Below are 21,283 nucleotides of genomic sequence, written 5' to 3'. Positions count from 1 at the left end.
GTGCCCCAGTAATTTAGAGAGCACGTGCTGCAGTTGAGTCACGACCACTCCTGGGCCGGGCACCAAGGGATGAAGAACACCCCGGCCTGGATTGAAGCCCGATTCTTTTGGCCCGCCGTATCTAAGGACGTCAAGCGATTCTGTCGGTCATGCCCTCAGTGTCAGAAGCTCGGGGGAAGGGGTCCCCCACGGGTCCCTTTGAACCCTTTGCCAATAATCCAGATGCCTTTCGAGAGGATCGCCATGTATTTTATAGGGCCCTTCCCACGGACTCCACGGGGATTTCGGTTTGTGCTAGTCCTGTTGGACTATGCAATGCGCTACCCAGAGGCCAACCTCTGCGTACGATGCAAGCCCCGGGTGTTTGCCGCGCCCTAGTGCACTTCTTCACCCATGTCGGGCTGCCCAGGGAGATATTAACGGACCAGGGCACCTTGTTTACAGCAACCATGACACGGCAGCTGTGCAAGACCCTAGGGATACGTCAGGTCTTTACGTCGGTGGCCCATCCTCAGACCAATGGGTTGGTAGAACACTTTAATCAGACCTTAAAAGCGATGCTCCAGAAGTTCGTCGGCAATAAACCCAACCAGTGGGACCTAAACCTAGTCCCGGTCCTCTTCGCAGTCCGAGATATGCCGCAAGCCTCCACGGGCTATGCTCCTTTTGAGCTATTGTACAGCCGTTGGCCGCACAGGATCCTAGAGGTAGTGGAGGAACAACGGGTACCTCGGGAAACCACCCCGGGCCTGGAAGTTCCTGAGTACATGCAGCAGCTCAAGGACAGACTAAAGGTGGCACGGGAACTCGTGGCTTGCAATTTAGGACAAGCCCAGAAGGCCTACTATGACCGAGGGACTCGACCCAGGTCCCTGTCAGAGGGGGCGCAGGTGCTAATAAACAGCCGAGCGTTTGGGCCCGGCAAGGGAGACCGATGGCGGGGTCCGTATGAGGTCCTGAAGTTAATGGCCTCACACCTACGAGGTAAAATGTGGCCCCACTAGGCGGCAATGCAAAAAAACCTACATAAATGACCTTAAAGAGTGGCAAGCCAGGGCTCCCGATGACTGGGCGTGCCATTTGGGCGAGGAGCCGTTGGAATTGACGGAGGACGAACCTCCGTGGGACCCCGAGGCAAAACCCAATGACCAGCCCCAGATTGATGGGGGTCTGTCCCTGCTGCAGAAACAACAAGTTCAAGAGCTGCTGTGTCACCTACCCCGGTCTTCTCACAGAGCTCTGGATGCACGTCCTGGGTAACTCACGCCATCAGGACCCCTCCCCAGGGCAAGTCGCCCACACTCCCTGGTGTCCCATCCCTAGGCAACGATGGGAGGCGGTGCAGAGGGAAGTAGAGAAAATGCTGGCCATGGGTGTCATACAGCCCTCCCACAGTGCGTGGCGTAGCCCGGTGGTTTTAGTACCCAAGCAGGATGGGAGTGTAATATTCTGCGTTGAGTGCAGGGAAGTCAATAAAATTGCCCAGTTCGACACATACCCCATGCCCTGCGCAGACCTCATCAATCAGTTGGGAGCAGCCCAGTACCTCTCTGCCATCGAATTGACAAAGGGCTACTGGCAGGTTTCCATGCACCCCGGGGATGAGGAGAAGATGGCTTTTGCAACCCCCGCTGGCCATTCGGGTTGCATGGGGCCGCCGCTACCTTTCAGAGGCTAGTGGATCGTGCGTTAGCCCAGTGTCAGGGGTATTCGTTGGCTTGTATCGATGATAGTATTATTTTTAGCCCTGATTGGGAGTTACACTTGAAGCATATCAGCTCTGCATGCAGCTGGCCTCAAAGCCAACCCCGACAAGAGCTGGATCGGGTTTCGTGAGCTCAAATACCTAGGCTACCTAGTGGGGAAGGGGCAATTGCGGCCCCTACCGGATAAAATAAGCACCTTAGAGGAGGCCCCACAGCCGCTGACCAAACAACAGCTCCGGTGTTTCCTTGGCCTCGTGGGATACTATAGCCGTTTTATCCCGCACTTTGCCACAAGAGCCAGTCCGTTAACCGACTGTCTAAAGAAAGACCAGCCAAACCTTGTGCGGTGGGGGGAAGCCCAGGTGAATGGCTTTCGGGACCTCCGCAGAGCTCTCTCCCAGGGCCCGGTGCTGCGTAACCCTGATTTTAGTTGCCCCTTCCTGGTCCAAACGGATGCCTCAACCTCTGGCTTGGGAGCGGTCCTCGCTCAGGAAGTGGAGGGAACGGAATTTCCTATCATGTTCCTCAGCCGTAAGCTCCAGCCCGCAGAACGACGGTATGCCATGGTGGAATTGGAAGCCCTAGCGGTGAAATGGGCTGTTGGAATCACCCATCAATCAAGATGCCCTCCTTACCTCAGAGCAGAAGGATCCTGCATGGAAAATAATCCAAAATTCGTTTTTCCTGTAGCCTCATCCTCTCAGCTGTTTGTCACTGCCCCAGGGCTGTAGCACAAAGGACATATTTTTGGGTAATCATGTTAGAATGCATGAGCAGGGGACCATCCAGAGTTTGCTTGGAGAAACTTCAGTTAATTTTCACAAAACCCTGTCTCTTGTGCTGTCCAAATTTGCTTCACGTATTTTAACATTTGCTTCGTGTATTTTAAAAAGCTGTAAAAGTGAGGAATTATCTTTTTGTAGCTGGTACAGTGTGAGCTAGAAGTGCCAGTGTGTTGAAGTGGTTAGCGTATTAGATCAGGATTGGGAAGACCCAGGTTCGAATCCCCAGTCTACCCTGGAAGCTTGGGGCAGAGATAGACACTCAGCAGCTTTGAATCCCCATTGGGAAATGAAGCACATAAATAAATAAATAATACCTGGTTCAAATCTTATGTCACAAACTTATTGGGTGGTCTTATTTAGGGCTTCATTTTCAGCCGTAATTTCTTTTAATGAATTCATGAGTAGTTGCGTGGACCAAGCTCTGAGGTATGATTTGCCGATTCATTAGTATATTAGTAATTCGAGCGCTGAAGCTTTCCTGGTGCCTACCACCCTGCCTTTTGGGCACCCAGGCAACACATTAATTTTTGCCCAGGCTCCCTTGTAATGAGAGGGTTGATCTTTTGAAATTGTTTTTATAGTCTGCTCCTAGTGTGAGGCCTGTACTTATAAGAATCATTTCTGGTTGCTGAATGTTTTATTCTGTTTTTATGCTCTGGCTAGGTTTTTAACAGTTTAGTTTTTAGTGTTTTATTATTTTATCATGTTATCGTGAGAGCCAGTATGCTGTAGTGCTTAGTGTTGGACTAGGACCTGGACAACAAAGTTTTAAATCCCCATTCACTATGAAACTCACTGGGTAACCTTGGGCTGTTCACTTTCCCACAGTCTAACCTGCCTCACAGGGTTGTTGTGAGGGTAAGATGGAGGCGCAGTGAACCACGTATGCCACCCTGAGTTTCTTGATGTAAGGAAGGGCAGGATAAATATGTGCTAAGTAAACAAATGTTTTGACTTCTAAGCCACCGTGAGCAGGTTCTTTGGAGAGGTGGCCCATGCACATTTTCTTAAAATATAAATTGAAGACAACATTTTAAAGGTTGGTTGCAACAAAACATCGGTGTTATCCTCTCAGGTGTAAAAATGTCATGCTTTGCTGTTTTATCTCATCATGTCATCCATATTGAGATTCATTACTTTTCTGACACCAAATGACTTATGTGTACATCTAAGCTGATGTTTGCTCAGCTTAAAATAGCTCTTATAAAAATCTAGATTGTTTGTGCAAGGATGCTAACATCTTTTTTTCAATTTTGAATAGGTAGATTTTCCTGTCAATTTTAGACTGTGGGAAGTATGTTAGTCAAGTATGGTGCTTGTCAAAAGCCACAATTGCTGCCCAGCTTTGCCCCTGTAAATATTTCCTCTCTGTTCTGAGTTTACATGTAAAAACCCTTATCAATAAGTTTTGCTTCTGGCTGGTTCTTTTCATAACTCCTAATCCCTTTTTTTAATTAGATGGATCACTCTATTGTCTTTCACCCCAGATAACACATTTATTTTCCCTGCGAGATTCTGCCTTAACAGTAAAGCTCCTCCCAAGCAGCTGCGTCACTTTTCTTTTTCGTAGAGCACTATGAAAAGTACTATTGGCAGCGCTGGTCAGGGACACCACGGACGCCCAGCCTCTTGAAATGTGGGTGTAATTAAAACTTCCTAGTTTGATTCTGGGTTGCTGATACTGGGCTGGTTTTGTATTCAACAGATATATGCCGGGTATGTCGATCTGAGGGAACTCCCGAGAAGCCTCTCTATCATCCGTGCGTATGCACTGGCAGTATTAAATTCATTCATCAAGAATGGTAAGCTTCCTTTCCCTGTGATACTTGTCCGTCTCTGTTTAGAAAGCGACCTGTGTGTGTGTGTGTGAGAGAGAGAGACTAGGCACAGTTATAAACGTTAGAGCAGTTGAGTAGGGAAACAATACTTTGTTTTTTCTCTTGCTGAGTTGCACATTAGTGGCTTGTATAAAGTTTCACCCCAGATTTTACAAGATAAGAAAAACTGTGATTAAGGGGTTGTATAACTTAACAAGCTTTCACACAAGCAGGGGCTTAAATATCAAGGAAGCAGCCAGATGTCACAGGGGAAGTAAGAATGCTTATTATGCTGGTCTCATCCTCAGATAGTCAATGGAGTGATTCAAGGGGTCAGTGGAAATCTCTTGTCTTTATAATTACCACATGTAAATGGTTGTGATTTATTTACTTACAAGGGTTACATTGTTAATGCAGGTATGTATTTCACTCTTAACGTTTACATTTTATACGATTAGTTCATATTTACTGTGGCCAGAATCCAAAGAGGCTCTGGAGAGTGTTGATTTTTCTGGCAACGGCCCCTTGACCGTTGTGGATTGCTGCTCTGGAAGGTCCTTCGATCTTTGGGTACAGCTTTTCAGGCACTGTGGGGGCAGTGAGAGGGCTGCTGCCAGAAAGGAAAGGTTGACCCCCCCTTCCCCATGTACCTGACCATTTGGAAGTTGCCCTCCCCATGTGTTTTTATAACCCCGTTTTAGCAGCTGTGCTGGTGGTTTCTGGAGAGCAGAAGTCCTTGATCTGCAAGTTCAAGCGCCACAAATGTGCTCACTGCCAGTGAGGAGGTGTTTAAAGAACCTGCTTGCCTTTCCTTATGCATATATAACTGTTTAATGGTGCCTTGTCAGAAAAAGATCCATATGTTCTTTTAAAAATATATTTTACTAATTTTACTTATGCTTTTGAATGGCAGAAATTTTTAAAAAGTTACTACTTAAACTGTGAATACATTTTAGCAATATATCTTTTAATTGCAGCTTAGTTCAGTGGCTCAAACACAGCAGAAAAGAATACTGTGAGCTATGTAAACACAGATTTGCTTTTACACCAAGTAAGTATACAGTATGAATTTGTGTTCTGTTTTGCCTTTATGTGTTTGCCTTTATGAATGCCTGAAAACACAGAAGGAATTTATCTGGATTTGTAGATTCCTTGCAATTGCGCTTGCACCCAGACAATGAAACCCAGAGGCAGTCTTAGTGATTCTGGGGCCCTGGACAAAGTCAAGGCTGGAGCTTCTCGCACTCCCTGTATTTCCATGCAGCCTACTGATTTTAGCCTGCCTCACAGGGTTGTGGTAAGGATAAAATGGAGAATGGGAATGCATGACATGTGGCCTGCTGAGCTAAATTCTGCTCACCAGCCACGTCCCTGACAACTCCGGTGTGTTGCCTTGGGCAGATGGTACAAAAAATTGAGGCTTATTGGGCTCCCGAAGCCATGATACAAGTCTGGGGGTTGTGTTCAGGTTGGTTGCCACAAGGCATTCATGCCCCTTACAGCCCTTATTGTCCGGAAGGGCAATTTAAATTTTCAGAATAGGTATGAAAAGCAAGGACACTGTGCATTATATTTCTGCAAAGCAACATGAACAGTCTGTTTCTGAAATCTACTGCTACGAGAAAGGCCAGTATACATCCTGTGAGAAACAGTATGCCAGCCTACCATTTGCACTTGCCATTTCCCCCTTCCCCCACCCCGCCTTGGTTTTTGAAGCTGGAACCACACTACTTAGGGAAACATTTATTTGGAAATACCATGGAAACAGCGTAATCTAGAATTGTAAAGTCCCCTGATCTGGGAGAACTTGGGCCAGTCTCTCTCTCTCCCTCTCTCCCTCTCTCTCCCCCTCCCCATCTTTCCCCCTCCCCCCTCTCCCTAACCTACCTCATAGGATTGTTGGTAGAGTAAAATGGAGACGGAATGCCACCCTAAGTCCTGTGGAGGAAAGTCAGGATTGAAATGGCCGTTTAGCTTAGTAGTAGAGCACCTGCTTAGCAAGCAGAAGGTCCCAGATTCAGTCCTTGGTATCTTCAGTGAAAAGGATTGAGCTATAGGTGATGGGAAAGACTCTATCTGAGACAATGAACAGCGGCTGCCAGTCAGAGTAGACAGTACTGACTGATAGACCTCAGTATAAGGCAGCTTCTGGTGTTTGCTAAAAAAAAAAAAAAGCAAACCCAGAATAAACACAAAAAAAGAAGCACCCTGTACCTATCCGCTTTACTTATTGTGCCCCCCCCCAAGGATGAACAGCCCCCTCCAAATCATGCCTAGGACTGTATCTTGAGTGAAGGGGAGGCTTCAGGACGGGTGGAACAGGGCTCAACCTCACACAACAAAAGGCCAGAGGAGGGGCAGTAGGGAGACAAAGGCAAATCTTAAGGAACAACCAGGAGGAATGGGCACCTCAGCAGAGAAAGGGGCAAATATGAGGAAACCTCATCAGAAAACACATGCTTGGGCTGGACAGGCGCCTGCCGCCTGCCTGTCCAGGGGCCTGCCAGCCACAGGGCCACAGCCGCCAAGAGCTGCAGTCTCTCCATACACTCACCCACCTCTGTGCAGCCATATGGAAAAACTGCGGCTCCCCCAGGCCTCTCAGGAAGATCTGCGCATTTCCAAACCCTGCAGAGCAATGGAAGTGGAAAAGCAGGGCTGCCGCTGTGTCCCTCTCCTGCTCTGAAGCCCTCCTCTCTGCCACTCTAGAGATAAGGGCAGCAGGAGTGGGAGTGAGGTGGACAGCTTCAGCCTGCCACTGTCCAGCAGGGTGGTGTGAGGGACGGCTGAAGCTCCACCCCACTCCCTCCTGATGGCCACGCAGTACGTGCAGATACACCCTCCCCCCACCTCGCAGCTGGTGGCTGCCTAACTCCCAGGCTGTCCACGGTGGCAGAGGCAGCACAAGGCCATGATTGCCCCATAATTAAGGCCGCCCCTGATGAAACCCGAGGAAGTCAGGTCTCATGCTGTTTGGCCTCTGGGAACAGTATGGTTGGCCAGGGCTGGCTGAAGTTGGACGGTATAAGAAGCCTCTTCATGTAAAGGGCTTCCCATATAATACAGCATTTTGTCACCTTGATACTAGGAAAGATAGTTAAACCTGACCTGGCAGCAGTTTTTTAAGTGAACCACGTTTTGTGTACAACAGTTTTAACTAGCCTAAGGGATGTCTGTGCCTTTTCTGCCTGTCAAAGACGGGGCTTCCGGCCTACCATGTCTTTGGAAGGATGATTTATTTCCTCTGCCCTAAACCTGGGACCCTGCAGCTGGTTGACAGATTGTACCCAAAGAGTGTTGGTTAATGGTTCCTCATCCACTTGAAGAGAAGTGACTAGTGGAGTTCCTCAGGGATCTGTGCTGGGCCCTATGTTGTTCAACATCTTTATAAATGATTTGGATGAAGGAATAGAGGGGATGCTTATTAAATTTGCAGATGATACTAAATTGGGTGGGGTAGCAAATACAGTAGAAGACAGAGCCAAGATGCAGGATGATCTTGACAGGCTGGAGAAGTGGGCTAGAACTAATAAAATGCACTTCAACAAAGACAAATGTAAAGTTCTGCATTTAGGTAGGAAAAATCAAATACATAATTATAGGATGGGGGAGACTTGTCTGAGCAGTAGTGTGTGTGAAAAGGATCTTGGGGACTTAGTAGACCAAACACTGAACATGAGTCAGCAGTGTGATGCGATAGCTAAAAAGGCAAATGCAGTCTTGGGCTGCATGAACAGAAGTATAGCGTCCAGATCACACGAAGTGATGGTATCGCTTTACTCCGCTCTGGTTAGACCTCAACTAAAGTACTGTGTTCAGTTTTGGGCACCACAATTTAAAAAAAGATGTAGACAAGCTGGAACGTGTCCAGAGGAGAGCAACAAAGATGGTGAGGGGTCTGGATACCAAGTCCTATGAGGAAAGGTTGAAGGAGCTGGGTATGTTTAGCCTGAAGATGAAAAGACTGAGAGGGGATATGATAACCATGTTCAAGTACTTGAGGGGCTGTCATATTGAGGATGGTGCCGAGTTGTTTTCTGTTGCCCAAGAAGGTCGGACCAGAACCAACGGGTTGAAATTAAATCAAAAGAGTTTCCGTCTAGACATTAGGAAGAATTTTCTAACAGAGCGGTTCCTCAGTGGAACAGGCTTCCTCGGGAGGTGGTAAGCTCTCCTTCCCTGGAGGTTTTTAAGAAGAGGTTAGATGGCCATCTGTCAGCAGTGCTGATTCTGTGACCTTAGGCAGAATCACTAGGTGTGTGGGGGAGGTAGTTGTGAATTTCCTGCATTGTGCAGGGGGTTGGGCTTGATGACCCTGGTGGTCCCTTCCAACTCTATGATTCTATTCTATATCTCCTTCTGAGAGTTTGACCAGTACTGGGTTTGGACTCTTAAACATGCAGCATTACACAACAAAAAAAGCAACAGGCTTTATTGAAAAGACTAAAGAACAGGTTCAGGCTTAAGCATAAGAGAAGAATAAGCAGGTGCAATAAAATAACAACTCTAGCTTCCTAAGATACACTTTCAGGCGTGAAGGCAAGCAAGTTACAACATCTTCAAATCAGCATAAGTAACAAAGCAGCAGGTAGGAGATGCAGCAAGGTGGCCCCTCACTGGTCCGGATGTTATCATTGGGCCATGGTTGGAAAACTTGTGCCAGATGGTTGTAGGCTACCTTTACAGGAAACTGGACCACTGACCCCCCACCACCACCAGTATAGGCCAATCAAGAACGTGATCAAAAGATGGTTCTCAAAGAGGAGCAAGATTTCCCCCTCCCATCTGACATCACTGAGAACAGTTAAGTCAGATCGCTTTGAAATTCAGAGATGCGACCTCAAGCTTTTCATAGATTGGGAACAGCGGAAGTGTTATTCTTTAACACTTGGATGACATATCAGGAAACAGGCTATTGCTTTAAATTTATGGCATGGCCAAACCCTAATGTTTAAAGTGTCAGGTTGATTAATACAGAGGTGACCATTTCTCTTTGGCATTAGACAAAATTAAGTATTTACACCAACTTTTTGATTTAAACTGATCCTTGTGTGTCATGTCTATTTTATTGGGATAGCTGATCTTGGAGAACTGTTAGGATGTTCTTTGTGAAAGTATCTAGGAATGCTGGAAGGGAAACTACTTGAAAGCAGCTCAAGAGGGCAGGAAGAAAACAAAAAGCAGTCTGATTTTACCTATTCAAGATTTTATGATTGTAGGTGAGAGGAGTTGCTTCCCTATGACTGGCACTAGGCTCCTTTCCCTCCCCCATGAATGTATTAGATTTCAGTTTTCTGTAGCAACTTCCAAGTGTGTAAAAAGAGGTCTGCTAAAACCACCTTATACCCCATGCAGCAGTGAAACAAGGGGACATTTCCTGGGTCTTTGAAAAGTGTTTCCTTTTTATAAGCAACGTTAGCAAAACTTGGTTGTTGTTTTCTTAATGCAAAGGAACCAACAGAAACAGCCACAGCAGCATCTCTCATGGAAGCGGCTCACCTTCAGGGATTAAAAACCGCAGTGGCAGGCACTGGTTGGGAAGGGAAGCTGCCGCCATGAGCAGCACTCTGGTAGTACGAGTGGCTGAAAATGGTGCCCTGGCTAAACTGGCAAAATGACAACCTCTCCCTGAGGAGGGAGCTTTTGCATTCTCTTGGCTTCTGCAGGGCTTTGTCATGGCAGGAGAAAATGATAGGACCAGAGCCCTCCATCTCCAGGGTCAAGATCTGCCTGATTTGTTTTCCTGTCACTTACAAAGCTTGTAAATGGAACAGGTGTGCTGTCGGGTTTCACCTTGGATGCTGTTGCCATGTTCTATTTGCTGCCTGTGTGTGAACTCCGCATCTGTACAACAGTTTTTATAGTCCTCTTGTCAGCCTTGGTTCTTTCTCCCAGCCTCATGAGTGTGTCTAGTTAGGGATTCATCTTGCCTTCACTTCCTTATCTCAGATTGGAGAAGTTGAGAGGTGCTCACAGTAATTTCAAAAAAATGTTTTCCTTTCTTTTCTTTTATCCCTTAGAAGCTCCTTGATCCATTGATCTTGAGCAGCATATATCTAATGTTTGAGGGATATAAGGACTAAAACAAATCTTACTAATAACAATGTAGCCTTGGGACCCCTGTAAATAAATGTTTTAGAAAATCCAATATAACTCCTCCGGCTTATTTATTATGTGTGGTAATGTTCCATTTATAATCCTTTCATGTTCTGTGACTGTTCCCCCCCCCCCCCCCCCGTTAGTTTATTCCCCAGATATGCCTTCCCGGCTTCCAATCCAAGATATATTTGCTGGACTGGTTACAAGTATTGGCACAGCAATACGATACTGGTTTCACTATACGCTTGTGGCCTTTGCATGGTTGGGGGTCGTACCCCTCACAGCATGTAAGTACTGCTTTTTATTTTGATATGGTTTCTAATGCAAGGGCAGTAGGGATCGCATGGTGGCTGTCCGTGATGATAGTGGCCATCAGCAAGGTGAGATCGCTTGCTGCAGAAGCAGCAGTTGGGCCAGTCTAAGATATGAAAAGCATCCTTGCTACCGGCCTCACCTGGGCTTGTGACGCTGACTTCAGAGACAGTCGCATCAGTCCTTGAGTCATTCTTGCCTTCCTTTTGACCCAATGATTGTGCGGCTGGCTGCACAGGGGAGAAGGCCGGGTTGGCAGTGAGGAGGGTGTGGCAGCGCTTGATGGGGAGGGGCTATTGCCTTAAAAGTGGCACTGGTGGATTTCTTGAACACGTGTTTAAAATCTCGTTGGCTGCTATAAAACATTAGATAATAAAAAGTTAGTGGTGGTTGGGTGGCTTCAACCTGCTGCTTCTTTTCACAGCTTCTGCCAGGATCCTATAGCAAAAATTTCCTAAATAGTATGCCAGTACTTCTGTGTTGGTTGCTCAAGAATTCTCTGGGTTAGCTTTGTTTTCTTTTTTGAGTGCTAGTAAAAACTGGATTAGGGAATATAATTGAGTGTGGAATAGATAAGGTCATTTGATTGAAATGTGATTATCCATTGGAATCCATGTAAATCCATCTCTTTCAATGGAAAGGTGTAATGATTAACAAATTGATGAGAGTTGGAACTTCTGATATTTATTATGAGTCTTCGGATGTCATGAACAAACACAAATTTATCATAACAACCAAAAACCTGGCTCACTCTGCTCGTGTGCTCTGACCCTCCTTGTTTCATCCTCTGTGGCTTAGCAGTAGAGCATCTGCTTGGTGTGCAGAGGGTGCCAGCTTTGTTTGGTGTCGTGATCTTGCAGTTGAAAGTATTGGCACGGAGGAGGCCTTGGTGTTTCCAATTAAAAGGACCAGGGAGTGGTTGATGCAAAAGACCTCTGCTTGAGAGCTCCTGTCAGTCTGAGTAGACAGTACTAATCTTGATGAATCAATGATCTGATGCAGTGTAAGGCAGCTTCATGTGTGGAGTGCATTTGAAGGCTTCCTGCGTCTGAAATGCAGTGTGTGGCGTGTGGAGTGCATTTGAAGGCTTCCCTACAAATTGAGTTAATTTGTAGGGAAGCCCGTGGGCACTTGGATTCTTTCTCCACAGTTCAGAGTTGGCGTTTTCTCCACAAACCAGAAACCCAGGTTGTGGAGAAGGCACCAACTCCCATATTTCCAGGTTCCTGCACTTGGACCTCCTAACAAGTTGAAGTTAGGCTGAAGATATCTGAAAGCAGGAAGTTTATAGTCATGCTGCATGTATGAGGAGAGGGGAGGAAGGAAGGGACACAGAAGCATAACAACCCAGATTAATTCCTGACCTGAATAAATTTCGGCTTATCCATGCAGTCCAACACACACATCTTCCAGCCCCCCCATTCTGTGAAATAAAAATGTCTTTGCTTAAATGAGAGCAAATTAGAAACCAGGGGAGTGTTACACAGAGGAGTGCCACTGCTGGAAAACCTCTGGTCTAGGAGGGCAGGGGCACAGGCCAGGCCTTTGGATGCTGGCCTTGACTGGCAGGCGAGTCGGTATAGAAGCGGGTGGTCTTTCCTGGTCTGGAAGGCTTCAGCACTCAGAACTAGCACTTTGATTCCTCCTCCCTCAGTGTACTAAAAGTGTAACTTGAACAGAGGACTGGTATAGAATGAAACACAATCCAGCGATGAGGGTCAGGCTGCTGGAGCAAACAGTCTTCCCCACACACACCCATGGCTCTTCTGAATTCATCTCCACCCTCACCACATCCATGTGACCTTCATTGACCATGGTGAAAACAAACCTCTGGATACTCCTTAACTCTCAGAACTCAGGTTTTAATGAGCAGAAAGTTTGAATTTTCCTTTCTTCACTCTTTAGGCCGTATCTACAAGTGCTTGTTTACTGGCTCTGTGAGCTCACTACTGACACTACCATTAGATATGCTGTCCACGTAAGTATTGGCTTCCTGTAAGTGTATTTCTGTGCTGTTGCTTCTGAAATCAAATCGGTTGCTGCCCCAATTTCTCAGAAACTAGAAAACCAAAACTAATTATTCCCCCAGATTATGTACTTCATTGAGTAACAAGAAAAGTGGTGAGTGCGAGTACACATGAAACGTGTGACAGTTTTTGCTTTAAGCAACCATGTTTCTGTATTTGCCTGTCTTTAAAGGATTGCCATGGACTGATTTCAGCAGGGCTGTGTCTGTTTCTTTTAAAAAAACTGAGCAAAACATGTAGGATTTCTGCTCCAGTTGCCTTAGTTACCTACCCTGCTCTTTGCCAAGAATCCTTTCTACTTCTGCACTTGATAAAAGTACCTGATTATTTTGATATTGATCAAATCTGCGTATTGATCTAATTCAGATTTCTACTTACTATTTTTATGCATTCATTGCTAGCCACCTTGAGGGGCTAAGTCAGGAAAGTGGCCTATTCGGTTTTAACTAAACAGAGTACATTGAAATCAAATAGACCCCTATTAAAATCAAAGTTAAAAAAAAATGGCACCAATGCAAGGTTCCAACTTAACGTACAAAGTAAAATGTTATTAAAGATTATTGTTTATAGTTAATTTCCGTATACATGGATGGTATCTGGAGTCTGCAGTGACTTACAGTGTTGGTTCCTTTGGCATCTTGCCATCCCCAAGCTCAGGAATCCCCAATGTTTTTGAGCCCATGGGTACCTTTGGAATGCTAATGCAGAGTGGTGGATGCAGCCACAAAATGGTGGCCCCAAGAGACAGAGCCAGCCTCCAAATTGCCACCACAGGAGACAGAGCCACACACACAGAGTGCAGGGGACAAGAGGAGTAAAAAGTATACTGGGAGAGAGGAATGAGAGAGAGAATAAAACCAACATGGTTGATGGCAGCTACCACAGAAACAAGATTATTTTAATCGGCACAGCCAGTCACATCTCAAGCGGCCAGTCCGAAGCCTCTGCTTTGGAGGAGCCTTGTCCACTTCCTAAAATACTTCAGAGGTGCCATCTGGTGCCCATGAAGATCACATTGGGGGCCCTTGCCCTAACTCATGCATGTCTTTTGTTTCAGCAGAAATCTTCAGTTGGTATAAATAATAAAAACAGTTAATGTTTTCTCCTCTTTCTTGGTCCTGATCTGTTAGCATAATAAGTGCTGTCCCCCAGAGAACTCTTAGATCATCCAACACCAATCTTCTGGTGGTCCCAGAAGAAAGGAACCCTTAAAGAGTTCCGCAGGGCCTGCAAGACAGAGCTGTTCTGCCAGGCTTATGGTTGAGGCCAGTAACGGTTCCCTTCTTTATAAATGCTGGCCTCCCTAACCTTCCACTGCTGCTTAATTTTCCACAGCTACCTCCCCCTCTTTGCTATGCTTTTGGGGAGTTACCCATCTGTCCACCTGGCTGTAGCTCAGATGCTGTGATTTAAGGGCGCCATCAGACACATATGTCCTTTATTTAATTATTTTAGAGGGATATTTTAGTGATGGTTTTAAGATGGTTTTATCTTAATGTATCGTGTGTTCATTTGGTTTGTGAGCCACCCTGAGCCTGGCCTTAGCCAGGGTGGGCAGGCTAGAAATGTGATCAAATAAATAAATTACCAGATCAGATTCATTACATGAATAAATAAGGGAAACATGAAAATAATTATTTTAATAGAATTGGCATGAAGCTCAAGAGACAACAGACCACAGCAGTTGAATTTTAAATAGCTGAAGGCTTCCACACTATGAAGCTGGAGAACTTGTCTCTGTTCACAGCGTTGTTATCCTTAGAGGCCTTAGTTAAGTGAGGGAGTTTGTGGAATGCAGAGGGCTGCTGGGGAAGGAAACACTTGCAATAACACTTGTAAATAATATGTTGGCTGTTTCTTCACTAGAGAGAATTTACTGGCAGACTGCTTGCAAGGTTGTTTTGTGGTGACATGCACACTCTGTGCGTTTATCAGCCTGGTATGGTTACGTGAACAAATTGTCCATGGAGGAGCACCGCAGTGGCTGGAACAAAACCAACAGCAAGCCATTAATGGCATTGGGCAACAGAACGAGGTAATATGTCACTCACCTTACCAGTTGCACCTTTCAGAATGATTTTTTCTTTTAATATTACCCATCACTTTCTCTCCCTTCACCTTCCCAGATTTGGAAATGTTTGTAAAATCAGTTAGATTAAGACACGTAGTCTGATGTGCAGACCATTGTTCTGGAAATAGCCTCGTGGATGCAACTTGGATTTGACCCAGGAGTTTGCTACAAATACCAGTTCTACATTCAAGTGTTGATCTGAACCATTATCAAGTTAACACCACAATCCCAAGCAGAGTTGCGCCCTTCTAAGCCCATTAACTTCAGTGGATTTGGAAGGGAGTCCATCTGTTTGGGACTGCACCATAAGTGTCTTGCAGAATTACTTTGTCCAGTAGGCTTGATTTCAGTAGGCTTGGTCTGGTGTAACTGCAGAGGATTACACTTTTAGGATCTTGTGGAATTTGGGAAATTGATCTATCAGCTGTGGTACTGCAGCGTTCACTGAAGTGTTGTCAGGATAAACTCTTGTAAGATTATGGTTTTCTACGTGAAATTAACTTACCTTGAGAAGCTGGTGTTATAGGTTACAGGTACCTCAATGCTCTGTTGTGCTGTCTCCTCGATTTGTACTATTTAAGTATGCTTTGTGCTTTTCCATTTCAGCAACTATTCATACAGTGAGGATGAGAGGAATTTGCATGCCTTGAAGATTTTTTGTTTAACAGTCAGTGAGACATGAATCTTATAGCTTATACTGTGTGGCAGCACAACAATAGCGGACAACCACTGATTCAGCAAAAGTCTGACAAAAGCTTCATGCACACAAAGCTGTTATATTAGAGCATTGCATGCAGTAAACTACTACTTTAGAATTTCCAAAAGTGAAGTTTCCTGGCTTTCAAGGAACTGTCTTAATAGGTCTGCACATTGCTACAGATAGATATTTAAAAATTGGCATTGGTTTGGATCCTTTAAAAAATGCATGAAGAAGTCAGTTTGTGAAAGGTGTTTTTTTTTTGTTTTTTAACCAAATCCCACTGCCCTCCCCGGTTGTTTCATAAGGATTGGGGGCAGATGGGAATAATGTGGGATGGAGGGGCTGCCGCCAGAGAGGAGAATTGGCAGAAATTGCCATTCCCCTTATGTTAGCATGCCCCTCATGCAAGCGATGGGGAAGGGCGATTTCTGCTGATTTCCCCCTTCTGTCTGGAACCACCGATGTTGTATTCTGTGATGTCCTTAAGAGCCCCAAGATTCTTGGGGTGGTATCACTGGGAACAGCAGTAGGAAGAAACTACAGTTCATTAGGACCCCAACCCACTGATAACTTTTCATATTGCAGGTTCTCAGGGCATAGCAGAACCCTGAATTCTCCTGGACTTGCTTTGACTTTTCTCTGTGCAGGTTCAGGATGTGGGAAATGGAGGAGCTGAAAATGCTGCATTGGACCAGCCTGCAGACCAGCCTGCCGAGAATGCAGTTGTGGGTGAAAACCCAGAAATCCCAGAAGAACAACCAGATGAGGAAGAGGAAGACAATGAAGATGAAGAAGATGTAGTGGTAGAAGACGCAGCAGATGCAAACAATGGAGCACAAGGTATGTTTGCCTGTTAGCAGCAATATTTGTACCTCTTTCTAGAGCTGTATTTGGGCACCTGCTAAGGACATACTGGTTGACCCAGGCTAAGGACATACTGGTTGACTAAGGCTATCTGATGAACACATTTTTATATGTGAGTTTAATTTGTAATTGTCGTGTGTTTATTGTCTGTAAGTTTCCTTGAGTGCCTGTTTCCTAAGCACTCTTAAACACAGACTTTCACCAAAAGCTTTAGGGGGGCTCATTTTTTTAATGCAAGCCTAGGTTTTTAAAAAATGCATTGTGTTAGGAAGGATTTTTTGTGAACAAACAGACTGTGGTTTTTCAGGATGGCTGTTTAAATTTAACCAGCAGACTATGTAGCTGACCTTTCTCTGAAACAACCATCATGTTGTTTTTATTTTTGTTAGAACACCTTTGGGGCTCAAAATGGTCACAAGAAGCCTGACTAATTATGCAAGTTGTGTTGTCCTGGTCAGGTTCTTCCTCTAGCAATCTTAAAATGTTAATTATCTGTTTAGATGACATGAACTGGAATGCTTTGGAGTGGGATCGAGCAGCAGAAGAGCTTACCTGGGAAAGAGTAAGACATATATTTCAGAATTTCTGTCATGCAGAATTAAGGTAAAGGTAGTCCCCTGTGCAAGCACCGGGTCATTCCTGACCCATGGGGTGACATCACATCCTGACGTTTACTAGGCAGACTATGTTTTCCAGTTTGCCAGTGCCTTCCCCAGTCATCTACACTTTACCCCCCAGCAAGCTGGGTACTCATTTTACCAACTTCGGAAGGATGGAAGGCTGAGTCAACCTTGAGCCAGCTACCTGAAACCAACTTCCGTTGGGATCAAACTCAGGTCACGAGCAAAGCTTTTGACTGCAGTACTGCAGCTGACCACTCTGCGCCACGGGGCTCATGCAGAATTGGGGTGCCCTAAATGATGACGATCTGCTTTAAAAACCAATTGATGATGATTTTTCATACTTAGACTTCAGTCAGACACCCTTGTACCTGCCTCTTCCACTTTCTGTGTTACACTTTTATGGGTAGCCTGGTGGCTCTTTTTTAACAGTAAAAGCAAATTTTGGGAAGGCAGGATGTCCCTGAGGAGTGGAAAAAGCCACTGGAGGAGTGTTTGTGGTCGGGGGTGGGGAAATAGGCAAACAAACTGCAGTTCCCCCTCTCAGTTCCTCATTTGTTCCCCTCCCAAAGCAGCTTTTCCTCTCTTTTTTTAAAGCCCTGTTACATATGCTTATACATAACATGTAGCCTGAGTCCCTGTTGCTTGTATTGCTGTGTCTAGTATTTCACCCCTGTCACATTTGGGCTCAGAGAAGCTTTTGTGAATAAGGGGCCTGTTTGGGCATTATCTACCCCACTGCCAGCACCACAGACATGTCTGGTGAGATGGGAGGCAGTTCTGATGCTCGCAAACTCCCTCTTCTCTTTACCTCCCCATGCAGTGAAGATTCTGTCTGAACCCGAACATTCTGTGACAGTTGAATTTTCCTGGCCCTGAGTGTTGCCCCTGCATTCAATTGTAGCCACAGTAACATTTGATGATGATATTTTGGAAGTAAGATTAAGGATGCATGCTGGGTCCAGATAGCTTTGAGGAGTAAAAACTTTCAAAAAGGGAAAAAATGAAATTTGAGACATGTTACTATTTGTTTTTCCAAAAGAAAACTTATTTGTCTTGGTTAACCAAGCAACTGTGTTCTTATGTTTCTAATTATAATTGCCTAAAGTACATTACATTCTTCGCAGAATGCAGAAAAACCATGTGTAGGTTACTTGGATTACTGGGGAAAATACGTTACCTTTGTGAGTGGACAACCCCATCATTTGAACTATGTAGTCATCAAGGATTCTCTCAGCTAAGAGATAATTTGTCCCTTTCTTCTGTTTGCCCTCTCAGTTTTATTAATTTACTCCTGAATACCGTATTTTTCCGTGTATAAAACGATGTTTTTTTCTTTAAAAATTGGGGGTCTTATACATGGAAGGTCACCGCTCTCTTCCCTGCCTGTCAGCTGACAGGCGGGGAAGAGCCCAGTCGCCCTGGCCAACTGGCAACCGGCCTTCTGATGGTCCCCGCCCACCAGCTGATGGGCGGGGGGAAGAGAGTGGGTGGGGAAGAGCCCAGTCGCCTTGGCCAGCGTCCAGCCTTCCGATGGTCCCCGCTCTCTTCCCCGCCTATATTTTTCCGTACACGCCCCCATGTATAAGACGACCCCTGATTTCAAAAAAATAGGTGTTGTCTTATACGTGGGGGCGTCTTATACACGGAAAAATACGGTATATAACTTTCTGCATCTGCTATTTAACCTTTATTTACTGTACTATAGTAATGCAAGAGAAAACATTCAAGTAGCACAGTTCTTGCAAGTAAAACTTGTGAAACTTGGGCCTCTTCTAAATTTTCTCTACCGTGAGGGACGCCCCAGATCACTTGCCAACTGTTTGTTAGGTGTGTGTGTGGAGAATTTCCCATGCAGCAGCAAACAACCTGCTGGTGGATACTAAAGATATTTTTTTGCATGAGTTCAGCTCATTCCCATCATCCATCTGCCTCTTGGCAACAAAATCTACCTGTCCTTAAGCAGAATCTAGACCAAAGGACAGAAGCTCCCAGCTGCTACTTGCAGAATTTTTCCCTGAGACAGGGAAGGCCTTGCTGCTGCTTATTTTCCAGCAACGGTTCCTTATTCCTGGAATCTCACTCCTTGCAACTTTCTTGTAAGTTCTTGTGACCTTTTGGGGGGGGGGTATCTTGACCCACAATTTGCTAACTTCATTTCAGAGGGTAGCCATGTTGGTCTGCAGTAGAACAGTTAGATTTGAACCCAGTAGCACCTTAGGGACCAAAAAGACTTTCAGGGTATGAGCTATCAAGAGTCAGAGCTCCCTTCATCAGACACACCTTTGAGAACTTGTGGCTTGTTGTCTCAGCTGTATGGAACAGATGTAGAATCTGAGAAACTGATGACTAGCGGTGAAGGACAGGATTAAACAGTCTTGTGCCTATGTGCTAACTAGGCACTTTTGCCTAGTCATCTCCTCCAGATTAATCTGAGCCACTAATTACTGCTTCCTTCTCATATACTCAGGACTCCTTGCTCAGGAATCCAGCTATGGACTCCTTGCTGTCACTCATGGGCAGGACACCTGCTTTCTTCTCTTCCATAGGTGAGGGTGCCAGATACGGAAGCAGTTATGCCACCCTTAACTTTATATCTCTTCCCACAGCTGTACAGCTTGTTCACACATTAACTGTCACAGTGTGTGTATGTGTGTGTACTTTTTCATGGTCTGATCCTTTAATGGTAATATGGGTTTGATGAAGAACACATTTCTATCATTTCTATCTCACATTCTTGCTGATGTTTGACTTTGAAACTGTGGTAGAATTGCCACAGTTTACTAAATGAGTGAACAATCCGTGGGAGTGATTGTAAGATGAAATATCTGCTTGGTGTTTAGGCCCCATACAGTGACTTGTGGCTGTTTTGCATTGGCGAGCTGGTATCGTCCCCGGTCTGCAAATGCATTGCTCACTTCCCTCAGTCCTTGAATGCTTGCTGATTCACTGGTGTGGCATTATCTGAATCTGCAGCTTTTGGCCTCTCTGACAGTTGTTATTAGGCTTCTTTTGCAACTAGAATGTAGTGTGTGATATACGTTCCTGTGAAAGGAAGAACACAGGGTTGTGGAAGTGGTGGTGAGAATTAGTTCCTTGAATCTGGGGAGAATGTTGATGCTGGTGGAGACGCAGAAAAGAGCATCCATTGACTTTAAAAATCCTCTTGTTTCTAGATGCTTGGTCTTGATGGATCCCTGGTTTTTCTAGTAAGTGAACTTTTACTGTATTAAGCGTTCACTGTAATAGGATTCTGTCTGAGAGCAACTCTCTGTGTGTCTTCATCTAGGAAATAGAATCCAAATGTATGTTAAATGCCAATGTTTAATTATATGTGACCATAGGGGAGTGAGCAGTATTGATGGGAACTCTGTAAGAATTTCAAATAGAGATGACAATACTCAAACCGATTTCTGTTCCCCTTTCTCCCCTCAGGAACATGTCTTCTGGGTGGTGTCACTAAACACACTATTCATACTTGTCTTTGGTAAGTGACTGTATTTGCAGATAACTGCTGAGTGTGTGTGCTCAAATTAAAGTGGTGTTTTCTCTTGACAAGATGACAGTTTTTAAAAAATTAAGTCCCACAATTCACTTGCACAGCTTTTTTGATAATCAGTGGCAGCCTTTGATTGCCAACTAAACTAATCTTGACAGCAAACCCTCCCCCCAAAAGAAAACCCTAATATGATGAAATATATCCAACATTCCTGTGTTTTCCAAGGACCTGTGGAGCATGGTAACTCTGGGATGCATCCATCTGGCTTTTTTGCTGGATTCAGTTCTCCTCTACCACAGCTCCCGTCCCACATGGCTTTTGCCCATGTCAGTCCCATACTCCCCAGCATACCTTTTTTGGTGGTCCTCTCTCACCATTGGAAAAGCTGGTTGGATCTAACCCAGTTGCCTTGCCCCCTGCAAAGAAAAAGGGCAACAAGACATGGCAACAAGACAAAGGTTTCTTGCAGAAATGTAGCCATTTTGTTATTGTTTAAGAACTTTCTTTAACAGACATGTGCTCTGCCTTTTCTCAGCACTTGAGCACACTTCCCCTGCAGCAGTGTCTGTCCCTTGCCCAACATCTGTGTAAGCAGGTCAAGCTGCTGCTGCTACTGCCTCTGGATTCAGTGTCGTGGTAGTGGGAGGCCCACCCGTTGAGGCCCCTTGCAGAATCCACCTCTATTGGGATTGCTATTTGATTATTACAACACATTCCTGGGAGAGAAGCAATTCTAAGTAACACTGTTATGGGTCCAAGCCAGTTATCGTTGAAATCCTTACA

The 21,283-nt window shown here is 45.2% G+C and overlaps 1 protein-coding gene across 1 annotated transcript in view; it reads left to right on the top strand.

Moving 5' to 3' along the window:
• The first annotated feature begins 347 nt into the window (after window positions 1–347).
• Window positions 348–21,283, top strand: part of MARCHF6 (membrane associated ring-CH-type finger 6) — a 110,069-nt gene continuing 89,133 nt past the window's right edge. Inside the window, exons 1-10 of the mRNA XM_056862930.1 lie at window positions 348–984; window positions 4,188–4,293; window positions 5,286–5,359; window positions 10,551–10,694; window positions 12,625–12,697; window positions 14,613–14,781; window positions 16,165–16,357; window positions 16,882–16,943; window positions 20,178–20,210; window positions 20,437–20,488. Coding sequence (XP_056718908.1) covers window positions 348–984; window positions 4,188–4,293; window positions 5,286–5,359; window positions 10,551–10,694; window positions 12,625–12,697; window positions 14,613–14,781; window positions 16,165–16,357; window positions 16,882–16,943; window positions 20,178–20,210; window positions 20,437–20,488 — 1,543 coding nt within the window. The remainder of the gene's footprint in view (window positions 985–4,187; window positions 4,294–5,285; window positions 5,360–10,550; window positions 10,695–12,624; window positions 12,698–14,612; window positions 14,782–16,164; window positions 16,358–16,881; window positions 16,944–20,177; window positions 20,211–20,436; window positions 20,489–21,283) is intronic.

This window comes from Euleptes europaea, chromosome 17, assembly GCF_029931775.1.
Source record: "Euleptes europaea isolate rEulEur1 chromosome 17, rEulEur1.hap1, whole genome shotgun sequence".
Classification (NCBI taxonomy): domain Eukaryota; kingdom Metazoa; phylum Chordata; class Lepidosauria; order Squamata; family Sphaerodactylidae; genus Euleptes; species Euleptes europaea.
Note: the sequence above shows the minus strand (reverse complement) of the source record. Positions and strands in the feature narration are given on the sequence as shown.